Source organism: Oryzias latipes, chromosome 12 (genome assembly GCF_002234675.1).
Source record: "Oryzias latipes chromosome 12, ASM223467v1".
NCBI lineage: Eukaryota > Metazoa > Chordata > Actinopteri > Beloniformes > Adrianichthyidae > Oryzias > Oryzias latipes.
In genome coordinates this window covers 13,288,656-13,310,120 of record NC_019870.2, presented here as the reverse complement: position 1 = coordinate 13,310,120, position 21,465 = coordinate 13,288,656, and the positions used below count along the sequence as shown (strand labels likewise).

The following is a 21,465-nucleotide window of genomic DNA, read 5'->3' as shown; positions in this document are numbered from 1 at the left end:
AGTTTGTGATGTCACAACTTTGTATGTTTTGGCCATGACATATCTGAATGACTCATTTTTGGGGTAATACAATACCCCTAAGTCAACGAAATGGTGCTTTTAGTTAATGTGGGAAAACAGTATTATATAATGAGGCGAGGTAAAAGGTGGCCAGAAAATGAATTGAAACGGTGAAGAACGAACAGATGTGTGACTCACTGTTGATGATAAACAAGAAAGTCACTGCAGAGATCCAGCTGGGTCTTCCCACTGACCTGCAGTGATTTAGACACATGGAGGAAAGCAAAGTAAAAGGCTTTTGCCCATTTTTGGCCTAATCTCCCTTTATTAATGGGTTTGACTTGCAAACTTTTTCGAGTCCAGTGTAGAGTGCAGAAGCCTGCAGAAAAGTTCTGATCAAGTAACCTAAAATCCATGTTTAAGTGGTGGAAAGAGGAGCCACAGCAGTTTTGTCTCTAAAGAAAAGAAATGCTTTCAGGGCTACCTCACTCCCCAGGAAATTAAAGTACATGTTTGTATCAAATGTGCAGCTTTAGTTCTATGAGAGGGCAATAAAATCAGAAAGAATGGCAACAATAAAATAAACCACAAGCGAGTGCTTAAAAACAGACCACATTATTGCTGTGTTGTTTCAAAAGCTTTTGCAAAAAGATGAAAGTGACGTAAAAGCAGATCCGATTCTCTCAAAAAATGTATACTAAATGTTTTTGAAGTTTGGAAAATCATAAGTTTGAATGGAAGACAGTTTCATAGTTTCATAGGAGCTGCAGCCTCTAGAGCATAAGTCCATAATGTTGTCGAAAAAAGAGGTCAACAATACGTTTCTGCGTGTGGGTATTTTACATTTTTGCAATTTCTTTTGTAATTAATTGCAAGTTCTGTTTGACAACTAAAAATGTTTACAGAATAAAAATTACTAAATAAAAAGTATTTGTAAAACTTGCTTAAGGCTCTCTATAAACTGAGTTAAAGCAGATTAAACTCAAGACAATTATTTAGTTTTGTGGCGAAGAGGTTTCTAAAAGAATAACCTATTTTTAATATTTAGGAATTGCAGTAACAAATAAGTATAATAAGTAATAAGTTTAATGACATGACATTTTAAAAAGTAAAAGCAAGTTAGAAGTGTACTAATGGAGGGGTGACTGTGGTTAAATGTTGCCTCTTGACTGCAAACTCCTCCACGTAATGGTGTCTTGATACATTACCTTGTCGCCATTTGGTAAAAATATTCAGTCTTGCTTGCTTTTTAAGTTCTTTATTCTTTATTACTTTTTATCTCTTCCTCATTTTCATTATTTTAGGGATGTGGGTTTTAAGTTAAATTCTGCAAAAGTAGATATAAAAGGGCCTATATCACGCTTTTCTAAAGCCTTTTAGAGTAAACTTTATCCATGTGTTTAATAACATTTTGCCTTTGACACACTAAAAAACATTTTTTTTAATGAAATATTAGTTATTTTTTGTACAATTGTCCTACCCGGAAGTAATACGACTTGATTTTTTTTTATAACTTTAAAAGATTACACACATCCACATGGATAGAACAGATAGAAATAAAGATGAATAAATAAAATAAAATTAAAATTAGGATTGTAGTCTGATACTAATGTAGTAATTTGATATTATTGTCATACAACATGTTATCTTCAATAGAGGGACAGTTTTTTTGCATTTTTTTTATAAGCTTTAGTGATTTCAAATATAAACAGATCTTTTTTATGGAACATAGTAAATAATGGTTTGATTTTTGAGAATCTGCTCTTGTGAATTAAATATTTTCCAGATATTAATAAAACATTAAATGCCAAATCGGATATTTAACAAACTGTGATCTTAACTTGGATGCTTCCTCTTTAGTGCAATACTGTGAAATGGAATAACTTTTGGAAGATATTGGAAACAGTTCCCTAACAAGAACTGTATAAATTAGTTTGAAAGTTTTGAATTAAGCGATTGACCATCAAGTTACATAGATGGAAGTTGAAGATTATGAACCAGACTGGAGAACATTTGAATCAAAGGCTGATAGATTGATTTTTAGCACATTGTTATATTGTTTTCTATCATTTCATGTTAACTTACGGGAAAAAACTTCAAAATGAGGCAATGGTTCCACTGTCCTTAATAATGTTTAATAATGACCAAATACTGTAATCAATCCAAAGACGACTTGATCTCTGAGGCTCCTTGTGGCTGCCGCCCATTTCGTGACGTCAACCTCGAGCCGACTTCGGCAGCATGTCTGCGCTTTGCCCACAAAAACAAACAACATCCAAACTTTTGCAAAGATGGACGTGTGCTCATTGTGGAGCTTCACAAAAGCGTTTTGCTGATCAAGCTTAGTAGAGAAAATGGTTGTGTATGTGTTCGCCTGGGGGTGGTGATTGCAGCCCAAACTCTTCCTGGAAGGGACTGTTCCGACACTTTGATATGTATTAATGTGAGAAGTGAGGACCCACTCGTTTTTGTGGATTTGGAGGTACTGGTGCTCAGAGCACAGGTAATTGGATCACAATGTTTTTGTTTTTGTTTTTATGAGGAATTAACATTATAACACACTTAAAAGCTCAAAAAGTTGATTTTGCATGAGAAAGGCCCTTTAATTCTGCCACAATCAGGGAAAACAGCAGGAATACTGGTAAGATAACAGTAAGAAATCAGCAAAAAAATCTAATTTTAAATGGCTTCATTTACCGGTACCCTGTTTAAACTGAATGAAGGAAAGATCTTTTCTGTCTTTCTGAATAATAAAGATGTTGATGGACCGATTGGACTCTTTGGATCAGACAGCTGCTCTGCCACAGTAATGAAGTGCTTTCTAGGATTCTCTGACAGGAGTTCTGTTCTGAGCTGCTGAAAATCTCCAAATTTCACAGAGCTAAATCCGTTTGGCCCCAGCTGAAATATCAGTCATGACACGCATTCCATCTCTGCCTGTGGTAATTTCATCATCCGTGTTCTGCTACGGCTTTTTGTCTCACAAGTTAGTGGTAATTTTTTTACAGTCATCCTTCTAAGTGTTCTTGCTGCGTGATAAAAGATGTGTGTGCTTTTTAAAATGACTTCTCTGAAATAATAAACTCCCCTCTCTGCCATGGTGCATTGTCACACTTTAGCTGGCCTTAACTTAAGCTCTCTGCTTAAAAAGAAACTCCTTACTTTAAGAACACAGACATTTGCATAAAATACAGAACTATATTAATAAGCATTTGATGTGTGAGTGAGCAGAATGTGGACAATAAAGAAATGGCAAAGCAAACCAAATGCAATGCTATCTAGCAATTAAAGGTTTTATTTCGTTAAAAAATTAAACACTATATTTAATATTGTCTTCAATAACATCAAATTAACCATTAATTCTTTCCTTATTTCTAAAAAATTGGCATAAAAACTTCTGCTTTGACTATTTTTAAATGCCAATATTTTCCTTAAACCTAATAGCTGCTGCTTTTTTTCTCATTTTAGCCTTTATTTAGGAGAAAACGTCATGCAGATATACAAGTAAAATAGGAGAATAGTCTTGAGTCATGCAGTGGTTTCACTAAAACAGACAGACTTAAAAGAACAACAACAAAAAAAACAGTTATTTCAAATTTCAGGTGACAAGGACCGAAATATGAAAATTGACTTTGAGATGTCTATTCAGTAATAAAATGAACATTTTGAAGCTCTTATTAACACACCACAGCGTTAAGAGTAATGTTTAAAAGTAAAAATACTGCCGGAGCACCATGATTTTTCAACATCATTAATAATATTAACAGTATATTTGAATCCCATTCATAGAACTGTGTACCAAAAAACTGGTTAATATAGCCTATAGAATGAAAAACATCAGACAGTACGTTTGTTAGACTAGAAGACATTTTTACGAGAAATTAGAATGAATTAGAACCACAATATTTATTAAAGAAGCAAAACAAAAAAAAGACTAACATTATGTTCTGCCACACTTCTTATCCAAGATCAAATGGAATAAAAACAAAAGTAATTTTAGAGTGCTAAAGTTAACTGATAGTCCGTCTTCATTTAGAAAACTTTATTAGATGGGAACATTTTTTATCTGAACAAAATACCCTTTATGCTCCAGCTTTGATGTTAATGCAGCTTGAATCAGCACGAAACTTGTTTTTACCAAAACAAACTAAAGATGATGATGTTGCCAAAGATTGAACCAGTAAAGAAAAAAAAGTATAGATGAGTTAGCAACCAAAGTAATAAATACCTGCAAAGTCGTTACTGGCACAGAATTTGTTGTTGTACTGATTGAACTTGAATCCGTAAGAATGTTGGACACAAAGATGAGAGCTTCATAAGGAAATTATGGAGGACACTGTTAATTGACTGAAAGTATGTCTTCCATCAGGTTTTCCCGCTTTCAACCCCTTTGTGTTGTGTAGTGACCCCTACCTACTGAGTTGCTCACTCCCCTGAACCCCCGGCCCCCCTCGTCTCTGGCCTTTGGGCTGAGCAGAACCAGAGAGGCTCCACGGAGGGTGTTTGACGGGGTTCAGAACAGTGTGTGAGGTTCACTGACCCATTCACATTTCTCCCCATGCAGCTCGCGTCCCAGAAAAGGCTGACTTATCACATGTATTACACAGTGCTGCACAAATCAGTAGTGACAGCTACAGGGTCGGGGGAACACTTGAGGGGAGAAGTAGCTTCTGGGAGCAACAGTCCCCGGCCAGTCAGCTTGTAAAAGAGGACAGGTGTTGGGTGGAGAAGGCCCATTTGGCTGCTCTTTGCTTTTTCCTACTCCCACCACATTTTTCTGGCTTTTGCTACCTCCTTGAAATTAATCTGAGCTCCTTTTCAAGGTAACAGTTGCATATTGTAAATTGTGTGATTAAGAGATTTGTCTTGGACATAGTTGTTGATGATTTGTGTGTGAAAATTAGACAGACTTAAAGTAATCTTAGTAATAACTCACTTTTGTGACACAAATCTGTGGAATGCACCCTTGAAACGTAGTCGTGTTCTTCTTGGTTTTTCATGTTTTCATGTGTGTGTGTGCCAGATTAAGGGCAAAGCAGAGCTGGTGCCTGGAAGTGTGAGCTCTAATCACCTCTAATCACCTAATGTAGGATGGCCTCATTCCCTGCTGCGGCGCAGAAAAAGCGTTCGTTCGTGTTTTCTCTCCGTATTCCCACAGGCTCACATGAACAATTAAACAACTGCAGTTTGGATATTTCACAGATCACCTGTGTTACCAGCTTTAATTTTACCGACATAGACACAATGCATGCCAAAGGTCTGGACTTCCTTCATTCATAACCTGTATATAACATTACCATGTAAACACCTTTTCTGATTAGCTTCTCTGCTGTAGGGTTACATTTGGAATACACATTACATTCTTTAACTTTATTCTGAATTTCCAAGCTTGTAGAGGTTGTTTTTTTTTAAATAAATAAAAATGCACAATAATGAGGGCACTTTGTGTATTGACTCTTTCCATGAGGTAAAAGTTGACTCCTTCACACTGAGCTGTTTGGGCTCCACCGGTGTTATATTCCTGGTGTAGGGAAAGGGTTAGCTGTGTGATGTTTGGTGGGAATATTGGCTTTTTGGAGGCACAGATAATTATCAATATATGATAGTGGGAGGATTACTGGAACCAGTTGGTTTCCTCCTTGAAGCTTTTCTTATCTTTCTGGTCTGTCCTTGTTTCAGGCACTCGGCCAAAAAAGAATCTTTTGTAACAGATTTTTTTCTTTAGTTTTCAGATTTTTCTACATTTCCCATCCCTTTCCTATCTCATGGCATGGCTGCTATAGATTATATTTCATTCCAAGCTGCATTTGTGAACTTTATAAAAAAAAAGTATGTGTATAAAACTCTTCTAGGAGATTTGGGCAAAACATGGGGTCTTTGCCTCTCCTAAATATGAGTTAAACTGCAATGCGAAAAGAAAAAAAAAACTACTATACCTTAGCATGAATGAGGCAATGGTCATTTTTCTTAATAGAAACACAGTTGTTTCCAGAATTCGGTGACGTTTGTTCCTATCTAATTGTTCATAAACCCCATATTTTTTACATGGAACTAGGATCTTCATAAAAAACGCTGAATGTAAACAAAGTCAATGTGTCTGAACATACAGACCAAGAGGTTTCCTTTTTATCATTTTTTTATGTTTTTTCTTTGTAGAACTCTGTAGACCTCTGTTTCTATAAAGGAAGATGATATGAAGACATAGTTTATTGCACACCAAGCATGCAGGCAACACTGTAATATCCCTAAATGAATTAAACATTCTAAAACATGTTACAAGTAGATATTGAGCAGATATCCTTGTTTATCTCTAAAAACTTCCTGAAAGCTAGCTAAAATCTGGTTTAAATCCCACTCCATTCATCTTTTGATCTAATGTAAGTGGTCTTTCAGTTATGATTATGCCGTTTTATTTTTTTTTTACCAAAATCAAAAAACCTGTGACTTTTTCTGGGACGTAGGTTTTGCAAGGGCAGTGGCTAGATGTGGCTAGATGTTGCTTGTTGCTTGGAGCCAGTCTAGAATGGAGAAGCAAGACACCTCCTTCCCTCCACTAGTCTGAGGGTTCACCTTGGGCAAGTGATAGCACCCTCTTGCCCCCCCACCTAGGGTTACAGCTGAAACAAAAAGTCTAGCCAACGGTGTACAATGGCGGAAGAGGGTGCAAATCCCAACGGCTAGACAGCGGATGAGCCAGCACCGCAGTGCCGACGCGGCTACCAAGGGTGTTGCAGAACCTGATCCAGGTCTGCTCCAGCCATCGGATGCAGTTGGGTGCATGTGTGCAGACTGTGTTGGTTTGTCCTTGCCTCTGTACTTTTGCTACCAACGGAGAGGGTACTATGAGCAAGCTACTAATTCCTATAAGTGCCCAAGCTAGGAGAGGAGTGGAAAAGCCCTGTGGCGATGGAGTGAAGGCACACCGGCAGGTCTGCGACAGGACATTCAAGACAGCAATTGGGATGTCCTCCCACATATGCCATAGGCACAAGCTCCTCCCCGCGTCATCGTCGACATCGACGGACTGCTAAAGAAGAAGAAGAGAAGAAGGTTTTGCAAGGTGGCAGGAATTCATCAGAAATTCACCTCTAAGTTGTAGGTGGGACGGTTTGCATGGAGTAAGCCTTCCCTTATTTCCATCATCCCTTTGATTACGCTCTCTCCCACTAGCTTACAGCCCCTCACAACATTAACTCAACATTATTGGTGCAAGAAAAATGGCAAGCAATATCTGAGTTATCCAGCCATGTAGTTAGGAGCCAGATGCCAGCTCAGAAAGGGTAAACAAAGATGTACTTGGATCTATTTGTCTGCAAGTGGATACATTGGAATGGAAAAGAGCAGCGAGCTTGTGGCCTGCTGATTGTAGCACTTACACTACTGCAAACGTTTTTAAACCACGTTTGTCTCGTCTGCTCCTGATTTACAACATTTTTAAATAAAAAAATACTAAAATGCAATTTTAAGCTTAATTTTCATTATATATATCCTCCGTTATGAGAAAAATGCCACAAGAACATGTTACAACCATTAAAAACACAATTTTCATTGGACTACGTCTTTAAAGTTAACTTATATATTTATTTCTGTGTGGGAGTGACTGTAACAGTCTATGATTGTGCCTTTGATAGAACACACATAGAGGGCAAGTGTGGATAAACTCAGCTGTTCCCTCTGTGGTGAGGCGATCACAGAAACGACTGGACGAATAGCAAAGGGAGAGACCAACCAAGTAACACCCTCCTCCCCCCACTCCTTTGTCCCCCCTCTTCTTTCTTCATGTCTGTCTCTCCCAGGCTGTCAGTGTGCATTGGAGCTGCAGGGAGTGTGGGAAGTTGCTGCAAGTGCAGAGAGGGAGAACTGCAAGGGAAGACATCCCAGCTTTACTGCACAGGCTGGCTCGGAGATTTGAAGGAAGTTGGCGTGATGTTGCTGTTGACCCGGCTTGCAGTTCTCCTGGTTACCGGGCTTGCATCGCTGAGCTGTAGTTCTGATGGTGAGTACCGAGCTGAACAGCAGCCTGTTCAAGAATCAACTCAGCATTCACTTAACAAAATACTGTACTTTGAGAGAAGAGACGACACTCGTCTTGTGCTATCATAACATAACACGGTTGATTATTCCTTCTGTAAGGTTGTATTTTCCTGTTTTTGTGGCCTCTGGTATTTAAGATGAACAAAAGTTCCTAAGATCTCCACAGGGGATACCATGAGAACTGTTGTGCATTTATCTGCCCAGTCCTCTCCCTCCCCAAACCCCCGACAGCAGACCTCAGTTCATGTTTTGAATTGTTTGAAGATGGACAGCCAGTTGTCCTTTACGATGAATGCCAATAGTGTTGCAGTGCCCTGTGAGGTTATTGCAAGGCTGGGAGGGTCAGCAAGCTCCCACCCTCGGCATATAGTGCTTTGTTCCTGTTAAATTAGATATAAGGGTCTGGTATAGTATCTGAGTGGTAGTTTTTGTTTTGATTTTAAATGTGTCTACAACTAAACTTTTGTGGCACCAAACTGCAAAACCTCAAAATACTTGGTCTAAAAAAAATAATAAAAAGAAATAAATATATATTTATATAAAGATAATTAAGATAATATGAAAAGTATTATTGTATTTTCTTAGTTATTTGTTCAGTCTGCATAACGATAAAATAAAAAACCCTTTGCTATTGGTCTTTACTTTTAGAGAATATATTATAAAAAAGCATGTCTACAAAACAAATGATTCGTTCAAAATTCCAAATTGGCAGCTATCGACTGGAAGTGATCCAAATATTTAAGAAGGATTAGAAATATGCATAATTTAATTCAACAACTTTTAATCTAAAGTATTTTGGCCAATAGTGCTTAATTTTTAATTTTCTAGTTACCTGTAAGAGTAAAATATCAAACTGACACTGCTGATTATTTATATAGCATGAATGTGTGACTCATTGAATACCATGTCAGCCTTTAGCAGTACATCTCGTCGGTTTAATCTGAAACAGTAGCCTGTTTCCCATTTCATTGAGAGGTTGGCGTTTTTGTTTGTCAGTATTGCAACATAAACAACTTTAGGTCATAAGAGCATTTCATCCATGAAAATGAACATTTTCAGCAAGCACACACAAAAGAAAAAAAAGGGAAAATTTTGTCTTGATTTTTGTGTAATTACCTTAAGATGTTTTTTTTACATTGTTCTAAAAAAATCATCAATGCTTTTTTAATTCTCTCTTCCTCACACATTCGTTGAAGTTTAAAATCTCTACTAAGTAAGATTGTTGAAAACAACTATTTGTAATTAGAGACACAAGGTCATTTTTAATGTTAATTTTACACAAAGCCATGCTGTATTGAAGTTTTGTCAAAACTAGAGACCAGCTGTAAAAATCTCAAATCGTGTGTGTGGCTCAGAGCTAAATGTAACTTTCACACTTGGTCCTGAAATACTTCATCTACTCATGAAAGCTCCTTTAAAGAATTTCCTTTACTCTTTCCAACAGACCAACCTAACAGTTTGTTTGATTGTCATTAGCAACCCCACCCTATGTATAAATGTGTGTATATATATATATATATATGTGTGTGTGTGTGTGTATGTGTGTGTAAATATATATATATACACACAAAAATGTATTCTTGCAGAAGTAGCAGTAAAAAATCAGTTGATGTTTTTCTTTCTGTGCAGACTAAAAACCGATAAATGAATGAAGCTATTAGCAACTTAGCATTTAAAGATATTGTGCTAAAGCTGTCTTTTGTGAACTGCTATTTCTAAAGTCACTTAAATGGGTTAAACATATGGGGTTGTCCATAAATCTGAGCTGGACAGCCAAATTGCCACCTGTTTCTACAGGCTGCTGGAGTTGCCCAAGTAGACTGGGTTGTTTCAACAAACAGGAAATTCTGAGATTTCAGCCAATATAGAATTAATTTCAAGTCAGAAAAATGTAATGGGTTTAAACAATGAACCTCGTTTATTACTTACTTCATATGAATGTTTGTTTAGCTTTGTAAAAGTCCTAAAGGTATTTTGTTTCCATCTATTAGGACAATAGCATTCTCTGAGGCAATTTAAATACCACAGGATGGGATGAAAGAGAAATTTCGATTCTTAGCTTAGACATGCAACATTTTAACATCTTCGGTGCACAGTTGATTCACTGATTCACAAAATGCTGAGTGAGGTCTGAGAGTGCTGAGATGAAGTGCTCCAACCTTAAACACCAGCAGCATTTGGTCTCTGATCAAACTGGGCTTCTTCAGTCCTCTGTGAGCTGTTTCCTGTCAGGATGTGGATACAGATCCTCTTCACAAAATTTGATCCCGGGGCAGATGTGCAGCTCCAGCGGTTAGGCCTTGGAGCAGAAACTGTCTGTGTTTGTATTGTAGCTACACACGTGCTGCACATTCCTCTGTTTTGTTAGATTGGAGAGTTTAGAGATGCTTTCTGCAATCTCAAACAGTAAATACTCTGTACAAACCTTAAAAAAATTGATTTTTAAATCTAAAATTTTCTGCTGTGTTTTACAGCTTTATATATGATTCTAAAATAGAGAGTAACATAAGTTTAACAGTATAAAAACCCAAAAAAACCAACTTTAAATTGTCTAAAGCACTTGACATGTGATTGATTTCTTGGTTACCCGTCCATGTGCAGGCCCCTGGGGGTGGAGGTTACTAGCTGAGCCAGTGCCACTTCACCCAATCCAGAGTTTGTTAGGGTGGCTCAAGCAGTCGAGCAGGTTGGCTAACCATCGAAGGGTCGTTGGTTCAATCCCCGCTCCCCCCAGTAAACTGTCGTAGTGTCCTTGGGCAAGACACTTCACCGTCTTTACCTCCAGTGTGGCTCCGGTTCGTAGGCGCGAACTGGCAGCTACACCTCTGTCATCACCAAGTATGAATGAGAAATGAACGAATAATGGACACATTATTATTATTTTTTTTTTACAACTAATAAGTGTTCATTCAAACTAAATATTAAAACCAACTAACTGTTAAGAATGGAAAACTCTTCTTGGTCCAGTTTTGATTGAGTGCTCTGTGACAGTGGTCTGCACCAGGTAAGACACACATAAATACTTGCGACTGCTTCACACACCACGGCCAAAAAAATATATGGTTGCTCGTCAGTTTGTGTTTGAGTTCCTGTCAGCCTGGGCAGCCTGAAAGATTCGGGGAATTTAACCGGTGTTGGGGATATGGAGACGCGCTTGTGTTTCAGCTGTGTGTCACGCCTTGTCACTGACCCTATGAATCACTTGAAGACTGGCAGGTCAAAGGCTGGCCAGAGCCAGTCAGGAGCCACCGCAGGAACAAAATGAAGTGCTACTTGAGGCTGACAGAAAATTTCAAGGAAGTTCAAAGAATATTCCAAGTTAGGCTCTTCATTCTAAACACATAGTTTAGGAGCTTTAGAGTTTTGCTTAAGGAGGCAGTTTCATATCATATATCCTTATTTATGTCTCAGAAAATCGCCATCTTTGAGTTAATAGCAGAGGCATCTGCTCACTTTTTAAATAGAGCCATTAACGTTGGGGTAAAGTGACATATTGTGGTGGTGCTATGGCTGCAGTTTCTCAATATTTCTGTAATGAACTCCTGCTTTGCTCATTTTTTGTGGCTTTTTTCCGGTAAGTCCAGACCACATGGACAGATAGGAGAGTAGCCAGATGCATTGATGGGAATTGTGGGCAGGCAAGGTTCAAAAGAAACATCTGAGAAGACAGGTTCAAGGTTGTTTGTTGAGTCCCATGCACAGAGCTCAAACACACCTGTCCATCGCTGTATTTGGGAGTTTCAACAGATTTTCCAGGCTTGTTTTCTTACAGCTGCTGTGCAGAAACCACTGCCTTTTACACTTTCTCAACACCAGCATTTCCTTCCTATAACACAGAATGACTTCTAAAACAATTTAAAATTAACCTTTAAATTAAGTTTTTGATTTTAAATTAAATTCATTCCTAATTTTATGTACTTAAATACCGGATATTCATGATCATTTGACTTGTTTGTGAAACATTTTTGGAATAAAATAGCCATTAATAAAAAAAACAACTTTATTATTTCCACAGTGGAGAAATTGCAATGTTGCAATGACAAAAGAGCATTTGGAACAAAATTTTAGGACATAGATATAAAAATAATAATTTTTACAGATATTTTGCCATTTGGATCCAAAAAAGATGGAAACAAAGGAGGTAAAATGGAAAAACAAAAGGACCTGCTGCAACCAGCAATCGGCTCAGAACCAGATGAGGCCCCTTAACCCATAAAGACATTTTTTTATCCAAACACATTTGTTAGAGCCATTTAAACATTCTATGACGTTTGTAATGGATTTGATAAAAGAATAGGTACATTTAGGAGCCCAGCGGTTGTATTGGCTGAGATGCATGAGGCAGCTGATGTGCATTGTTTAGTTAGCTTAGTGAAACTATAGAGCGGAGAGAGCTCACTAGTTTTTGACCATACTTTAACGTCCTTATGACATGCTTATATGTTTGGTCCATAATTCACGTTTTTTTGTCACAGCCTATTTTGAAAGTAAACATCTATATCGAAGAACTTGGACTGCGGAATCTTATTTAAGAAAGACACGACTATACGCTCTGACTTAAGTGGGCTTTACAGAAATTAGACGGAGCCAGATTTACAAGGTTATTACACTTTTTTTTAATCCTTTTTTTTGCACTCTTCCCTTGTTTCTGTCAAAGCTGAATGAAGAGGTCAGTAGGAGGTCAGCGCTTATCTGCATCTCTGAAAGCATCCGTTTGTGTCTGAGAATTCTGTGGATTTAACAGCCCTGTGCTGGATTTACACTCATGTGTTACATTTACTTTCTCAAGGAGGAAAATTGTAGACCAGTTAGGAGAAGGTTCAAAGTTTGGGAGATTTCTTTGGGTAAATATGTTGTGAATTCAGTTAGTGGAAACTTCACGGTCTCGGTGCTCTCTCCTCACAAAGACAGCTCGGTCACAGCAGGTAAAGCAGAACCTGTTTGATGCAAACTGCAGATGGTGCACCAGAGACAGAGGGGATGCTGTGGAATGCGTTCTTGAGACGTGCATGTGCACATGTGTAAGTGTGTCATGTGGCAGAGGCCTTTGAAGCCTATAGGGGCTTTTAGGAATGAGGGTGGGATAGTAGGGTGCAGGAGGATGCATGGCCCCTCTGCAGGTTGTGTGTGACCCTCTCCGGGTCAGAGGGCAGTATGGAAGCACCAGAGAAGATGCCTTCTTTGAGGACATGGTTTATAGTGGCCACCTGGAATAATTTATCTCTCGTTTCCCTTCATGTGCTGCAGATGAGTTGACATCCTTTATGAATGCTTTGGTTCTCATGAAGGTTTTTCATCTGTATCAGTAAAAACTGTTTTGTTTTTTTACATAAATGAATGAATAAATGAAGACAGACCAAACGGCAGGTTCAAGACTGGGTCCGGACCAACTGATTTTTCCAGTCGGAATACATCCTTAGAGATGATAAAATCAAATAGAACTCAAGTCTACCAGTGTTATCAGACTAAAGTAAAATTTGTTTTAATAAAATAAAAATGTTGTCCTCTTTCATGGAGCTGTGGGAACATAATTGACTGACTTTTTCTTGAGAACTGTCTGTTCCCAACACATTAGCCCAGGTTCTCACAGAGAAAAAAAAAGCTGGTCTTTGAAGGATGGTGGGGAGGAACCTCAGTGAAACAGTAAAAACAACGTCGGAGTTTTCACGTGTGATGTCCGTAAAGAACAAAAGTCCTTTGGAGGTCAGTGTGCCTTGATCCAGAATTAAGAATTTACCTGGAATGTAAATTATAGATTATTATATTTAAGTTTGTATCGGCTGGGTGGTTGTAATGTGAAGTGATAATGTTTAAAAAGATCCCAGAGTTACAATTTTTTGGCAGGGATGCATATTTACAGCAGGTCCTAAATTTAAACTTCTAGAAGAGGATAAATCTGACCTGTGGCGGTTTCAGAGCAAATGTTTTAGCAAATATTTTCGCAAAGCCTCCTACTGCTGCTATGAGTGTGAAATTATTTGAAACCAGCAATTTTTTTTTTCAGATGTGTTAGATTTTGAATTCATGACTTGTTACTGTTTAAAAGTACATTTTTCCTATCAAATCAGTTGATGTAAGGTAGGATTTATCATATGTTTATGTTGATGAGATATTTTAGTTAAACATCATAATATATTTAATTACAAAGTTTATCTAAAAGTTCTTATGAAGAGGTTTTCTATTCAATGTCAATGTTGACCTGAGCCATGTTGTAATGATAAAGAAGTCTCACAGTTTGAATGATTGAAACTTTATATAGCACTTTATAACACCATCAAGGTACCAAAGTACTTCAATGGTGGTCTGTACCTTCGATTTTATCTCTTCAGGTTTCCTCACAATGAAGTACCGGTAATCCCCGGCAGAAACCGATGCTTTGGGCATGAGACCTTCACTGAATATTTGGCTCACCGCCCTTGCCCAATTGTTAAATGAAGGGTTGTAAGTTAAAAGTGTCCAGAACAAAAGGCCACAGATCGAACCACACAGTTACATAATCAGTCTTCTTGCTGCAACCTGAAGGTGTCCAGGAACCAAGTGCACATGAAATTCCCCCCATAACTCAACAGTGTTTATGGTGCTTATATTGTGACTCCAACAAAAGTCCAGCAATTCTATTTGATTATTGTTGAAGAGAGAGAAAACAGCCTCCATTATAGAGGACCTGGAATCACTGAGAAGTTTGGATTTTGAAGGAGTTTTGATTGTTCTGCAGGTGGTGATATTCACCAACATGACAGACTCTGGATTTCCCGAAAGGGGTGTGTGTGTCTGTTTGGGAGTGAATTGTGTCGGTGCTGAGGAGAAGCCTGTGGAATGCGTGGGGGTTGCAGATCCGATTTCAGGATGACCTTGAGCGTGGCACTTCGCAGACACAGCAAATTTGTGTCAGAATAGGTTGGACATAAGAAAAGAATGAGGGGGGGGGGGGGGGGGGGGGGGGAGCATGTGTGTGATTACTCAGGTGGGTAAACGCATGTCAAAAAAAAGGAGGCTATGTCTATATCAACATGTCCAGGTCTTTTAAAATATCTATTCCTAAAGCCATATTTTAATATTGTTAATTATTGTTAAGTATAGTTTCTTGGCACTGACTGTGAAGCCTTTGCAAATGTTAAAATTATGATTCATTTTTAGAATTATACAAATTTTGTTTTGAAATGCAAAAAAAGGCTTTTATTTTTTGCATGGTTTGAAATATGCTGTATGTAAAAAGGTCAGTTTGGATGCAGAAGGGACATCAGATCACGTTATTCCTTTTTTCTGACTTTAGACACTTATAAACAGATTTGTCTTGTAAAATTGTTTTTTTCATAAAATATTTCCTCAAAACAACAATCTCCCCACTTACTTGTCTACTTTAGCACTTTTAGCATTGGTTTTCATTATTTATAATTAGTTATTAGGAGCCTAACGAGGTGGTATAAAAAGTTTTTCTGTTGAACAAGCAATTGGTGAAACGAGATCAATTGTTAGACTAAATATTTTAAAATGGAATAAATTCAAGATCCCTGACAATCTCCGTCCACCTGGGGCTCAGATTTCACCTGGTGGGGGGTTCAAGTGATCTTAAAAACAGTGAGGAAACAACCCAGGACCCCATTGGGGAAACTGGTCAATGACAGCAGTAACAAAGGTTACTGTTAGTAAATCCAGCTGTGTTGAAAGTCCCCCTGCTTAAGCCAACACAATGTGTTGAGTTTACCAGATACCATCTGGATGATCCAAAGGAGGATTCTGTTCCTCAATCCACTCCGTATTCCCCAGTCTTCTTTCACTTTCGGCTTTACCCATCATGGTTTGCACAGCGAAACAACCCTCCCACGAGTATGAGTCGCATGGTTAACTTGGCAATGTTTTACGCTGGAGGCCCTTCCTGACCCAACCCTCTCAATCCAACCGGGCTTGGGACCGGCACAGCAGCAGAGAAGGGAATAGGGAGCAGCCCGGAATCGAACCCTGGTCACACGGACGGAAGGCCCCGCAAACCAGCACGAGCTAAACCGGCCCCCACTCCGTATTCCCCAGTGACAGCTTCAAAACATCACAACTTTTGAGTAGATCTACGTGGGCTTATGGACCAAAATAGCAGCTGTGGTGTGGAAACCAATTGTTTGTACATGATAACTGGACTGAGTGACCCCCCCCCCCCCCCACACACACACACACACATTCTAAACAGGAAGTACCTGCTGGCTCCAAAATCCCATAGACTCCTATAGAGAAATAATAAATTAGCCAGGCATTTTATTTGTCAGAAAAAAACCTTTCTTGATCTGCTACCTTTTTAACATGTTCTTGTTAATCCTAATTTGTTGTATGATATTCTTACTGTACTGCCAGTTATTTAAGTTATAAACTGACCTATCAGATTCCTCAGTAAGCTTAGTCTTGCATCGTACATTCAATATGTTTGATTGATAGATTCTCTTGAGCCGCTTTTAAGTAGCTTCAGTGTGGACTTCCAACAAACTCACTCTTGATTGGTGAGCGTGGTTACCATAGAAATGTTCAGTCATCTTCTATGGGTAACTTCACACTCATTCGGTCCAGTTCTCATATACAGTCAATGTACAAACCTGGTAAAAACAATTGACCACGGTTACATTAGTATTGAAGTGAACGTTTGTCACTGGCCACGCACATATTTTCTGCACCATTATGCAATTAAATTCTTTAAAAATGATAAAATATATATATTTTTTTCCTACACATTTTGTCTCTAACAGTTGAAGTGTAACTATCACGGACATTACAGGCCTAAGTGAAACTATTTAGACTACCCCTGTAACTTGGATCTGTCACCAAAGGCTTTAAGTCTTGGTTTGGATATCCAAAAAGTTGCAGAAATTCAGTATAAGTAAAACAAAAGGTGTTTTATTGTAAATATTTTTTTGATATAATTTGATTTGTTTGAAAAAGAGCTGTTTAAACCTTTAAAATGACACATTACACACAAAGGCTATGGAGCCAAAGATGTCAGCCTTCCTAGTCCATTTCTCTCCAAAACGACCTGCCCCAGTCCTCTTTCCTAACATCACTATAAACTGTTAAAATAAAAGTTAAAATAAAACATGGCTATCTCGGATAAACTGCCTGGTAAATTTCTACCCGTGGAAAGTTTTTTCTTTTTTTGGTTTGTGATGCTTGCAGAAGGGTCAAATTGTTACCAAAATCAAGGCTGTATGAGGGAGGATTTGAGCTTGTCCGCTAACTTCCCCTCTGGCAGAAACAGCAACACAGATCAGGCTGAAAGAACACAGAGTTATATTGAAAGATCAGTCAGGCTTTTTTATTCTCCTTTCTTATTTTACCCTAAAACCACTCATTACCCGAAAGAATTATTCATGCATTTATGTTAAATGTGATATTCTCTCAGAGTTAAGTAACTCCATATTTCAATTGAAGCATTTTTACCAAATTTAGATACTTTCAAATACCATTTTTAAATGAGACCTGAAGGGCGACACTCCAGCTTCCTCCCACAGTCCAAAAACAGGCTTCATAGGTCAATTGGTGAATTTAAATTGACTATAAATTGCTAGGTGTGCATGTGAGTGTGTGACCCTGCAACAGACTGGTGACTTCTCCAGGGTGTACCTCACCTTTACCTGACAGTAGCTGGTACCTGGTGACCTCAAAAGGGATTTAATGGGTTCTTAAAATGGATAGAAATCACACCTAAAGACTTTAACAGAAATTTGATGTTACATCCATACATGCAGCGCAAAAAACAACAACAAAAAAAAATAAAGACTTCATGATTCGGGTTCTAGACTTGGTGCTACTTTTGGATTTTCTGACCTCACCTCATGTTAAAGTCTGTGGTGGCATCTCTCCATACAGCCAACATGTTGGAGACCATGCTCCTGAAGAGCGGATGGAAGGATGGATCAGAGCGAAGGGCGGAGGAGAGCAGCACAGCCACCGCCTCGGTTCAGAACACGCTGCGGTGCCACTGCTACCCGCAGTGCCCCGAAGGCTCTGTCAACAACACTTGCATGTACGGTGGAGTACACACACCTGCGTACAGAACACATCCACACCCACACTATGAAATAGCTCAGAGCTGATGCCATCGGAAAGCGAAATGAATAACCGTTCTAGAGAAATAGCCCAGAGACTTTCAGTCCCCCGATCAGTTCACCAATATTAGCTTTAGCTGAATTTATTAATGGTAATCTCCAGAGAAGCAGCTCATTAACGCTGGTGTTAGTTTGTCCATTTCTGTGACTGTTTTAAAGTTGAAATAAATGCATTGCACATGTACCATATAAAAATCTCATTTCTGCAGAACGGAATGCAGATTTGATCAGTCTCTGCGGATTTTACTGCAAGTTATGTCACTTTTTCCTGATATGTGATACTGTAAAACTTTCCTGAAGTTTACAAAAAATGAAACCAAACCTATGCATTTAAAAAACATCAATATTGTTTCACAAATGTAGATCAAGATTTGGTAAAGTCCTTTGATTATAAAAGTCATTTAGTGCAACAATTATGTAAAAGTTCTAGTTTAAAGCTCCCTTTCTGTTCATAAAAACTAATAAAGAAACTTCCTTTATGGTTTTGAAAGTTACTTTTCAACTAATTTCCATCACTTCTGGTTTTGAACAAGTTTTCTAAAGATCCACTTGAATGAAAATGGCATTTAACATGTTCCAAAAAGCTTGTAGGTGTAATGTAGATGCTACTATGGGAACATGCATTGTCCCTGCTCTGCTCCATTCTGATGCATCCACTTGAAGACAAATTCATCCATGCACAGCTTTGTTTTCCTAGTCTGAGTTGGGATCTGGCTCTAAACTGTATGGCTGGCTATAGGCCTAATATTGCTTGCCATTTTTGTTGCACCAATAATCTTAGGTTGGGGTTGTGAGTGGCTGTAAGAAAGGGGGAGAGAGTTTAATTAGATGGACGATGTAAAGTGGGGGCGGGCCTTCTACGCACTAGCAGTCCTTCCCACAACCTAGAGGCGAATTTCTAATGAACCCCTGACACTCTGCAGAAAGTACGTTCTAGAAAACAACACAGTTTTTTTTATTCTGGCCAAAAACTGCATAATCATAATTAAAAGACCACTTGGAACACTTTTAGTCTGGATCAAAAGATGAACAGAGTGGGACTTTAATATTAATATAGCTAAAAAATCAGAACAATGTAAATCCACTTTGATATTGCAAAGCTAAACACTGTGAATGCTTTTGGTTTTGCCTTGCCCTAAAGGAGCTATTTATCAAGACAAGTATCCCTACACTCATTAGCTGTTCAAACACTTGGACGTCTAAATACTTGGAGGCTAGAAGCCCTTATAAATATGAAAGGCAAGGGTTTTTGTGTAAATGTTTGTATAGTGGAGTTAAATATGTCTGTTTGAAATGATTCATTCCATACAAAGAATCCCTTGTAAACATCAAGTGACAAAGCTGCAGACTTTGATGATTTACATGGCGGTTTTATGCATATTTTTCCAGGACTAACGGCTTCTGCTTCACCATGGTTACGGAGGAGGAGGTGGGTCAAGTCGTGCTGACAGCAGGTTGTTTATCGCTGGCCGGCTCCGAGTTCCAGTGCAGAGTAAGTCTGTTTCAGTCATCTTCACGAGGTGCTGTAAAGTTCTTATGACCTGACCTGCAGCTTTTTATGGTCCCTGTTTAAATCAGGCTTATCTTATGAGTTGCAAAAGAGTGTTTTTAAAGGCCTGTAAATATGAATTATCCATCTATCTTCATCAGTGCCAGAAAAGCGAAAAACGGTCACGTCGTTCTTTTTTTATGCTCAAGGATTCATGGAGTGCGCGCTTGTGGAGAAAGCTGGAATGCTGCACGAATCAGGACTACTGCAACCGAGACCTCCACCCAACGCTCCCCCCGCTTGTGACATCAGGTAGCTTCATCCACATCCTGAAATCCTGTCCAACTCTAAGTAGCTTCAAGTAGCGAGCTCATTCAGGGCTCGTCTGTGATGGGGAATGACAGTTTAAAGTGCTACAAACCACAGTGGTGTTCTGCAGTGAAGTGGTCCACGCTGCTTGGGGAGGGGGGTGGGATGGGGGGTCAGCTGAAGGAGAGAGGCAGGTGAAGCAGAGCTTGCAGACTTGGCTTGTTCTCTCACTCTCTAATGAAAAGGACCTCCTGTCCCAGGGGTGTGCTTGAGTTTCTCGCTTCAGGACGGATGTGAGATATCTGTCCATCCACAACAAACTGACACATGCACATTCTTTCTTTTTCACCTCGCAGCTGCACTTCTGCACAACCACGGAAACTTGGGTTTGACCTTTGGCAAAAAAAGATAAAGAAACAACAGACCAATTTGTTAAGTCCTTGCAGAGGTTTAAAATATTTCAGTTGTTTTCATTGCATGACACCAACATTTATATCACTAACCCAAAATGTCTGGGTCATCTGAGGATGCTATTGCAAGCAGAAATAGTTGTTTTAGTAAAATGTTACTGTTTTTCAATCGTGATTCATCAATTAAGAATGCAAAATCAGGTTATCATCATAGTAAGTTACATCCTTGCAGTGTTCAGACCTGTTCTGAGGAATGCACCATTATCTTCCTCTCTGAGAAGCACCATCTTGCACCTGAGTATGTGTGTCTGATTGACATGACTGAGGCAGAAAGGCTAGAGTCCCACAGCTGCTGCCGGCCTCTGGGGTTTCTGTAGCGATGTCAGGACGACACGCGATATGTGGGGTTCAGGAACGGGAGGTGATCGATAACACGTTGTGAGAGCGGGGGCTAAACGCCAGAATAACGGCTACTGGAGAGAAGGAGCATGTCCCTGCTGAGGAAAGTTCTAGTAATACTGAAGCAGATGACAATGAACTAAATCACCTCTGTTGGCAAAGGGTGAGCCCGTCTCCCCTTCCCATCATCCATGTGTTTATACATTTTCACGCTAGCTCACAGCCCCTCACAACATTAGCGGTGCAGCAAAAATGGCGAGCAATGTTAGAGCTATCCAGTCGTACAGTTTTGAGCCAGATTGCAGCTCAGACGAGGAAAACGAAGACGTGCATTGATGTACTTGTCTGACATGGGATGCATCAGAATGGAGTGGAGCAGGGAGCCTGTGGCTTGCCGTAGTACACATGTCACCCTCAAGACCCGCGGGTCAAATGTGGCCCGCCATGTCATATCATGTGGCCCACAAGAAAATAAAAGTTTTTTATTTCTTAAAATAAAAAATAAAAATTGATGTGTATTTATTCATATCTAGGGGGAATCAAACTTGAAACATGGATTGGGTAACTATGCATTAGGACTTAAACACTGTCCATATAACCTAACCTGACAGAATCAAATTGAAAAGGATTTATGCTAGAGTAACAAGCAAACAAACGTTTTCTATGCTACTGTAATTGTCACTTTAAAAAGTTATAATAAATAAATGACGAGTTATTTAACATTGAGTACGTAGTTACA

At 38.9% G+C, this 21,465-nt stretch overlaps 1 protein-coding gene across 1 annotated transcript in view; it reads left to right on the top strand.

Annotated features, from left to right (window-relative positions):
* Positions 1–21,465, top strand: part of LOC101163987 (bone morphogenetic protein receptor type-1B) — a 55,688-nt gene that overhangs the window by 28,776 nt on the left and 5,447 nt on the right. Inside the window, exons 4-7 of the mRNA XM_004074775.4 lie at positions 7,797–7,996; positions 17,881–18,037; positions 19,509–19,611; positions 19,818–19,920. Coding sequence (XP_004074823.1) covers positions 7,927–7,996; positions 17,881–18,037; positions 19,509–19,611; positions 19,818–19,920 — 433 coding nt within the window. The 5' untranslated portion in view covers positions 7,797–7,926. The remainder of the gene's footprint in view (positions 1–7,796; positions 7,997–17,880; positions 18,038–19,508; positions 19,612–19,817; positions 19,921–21,465) is intronic.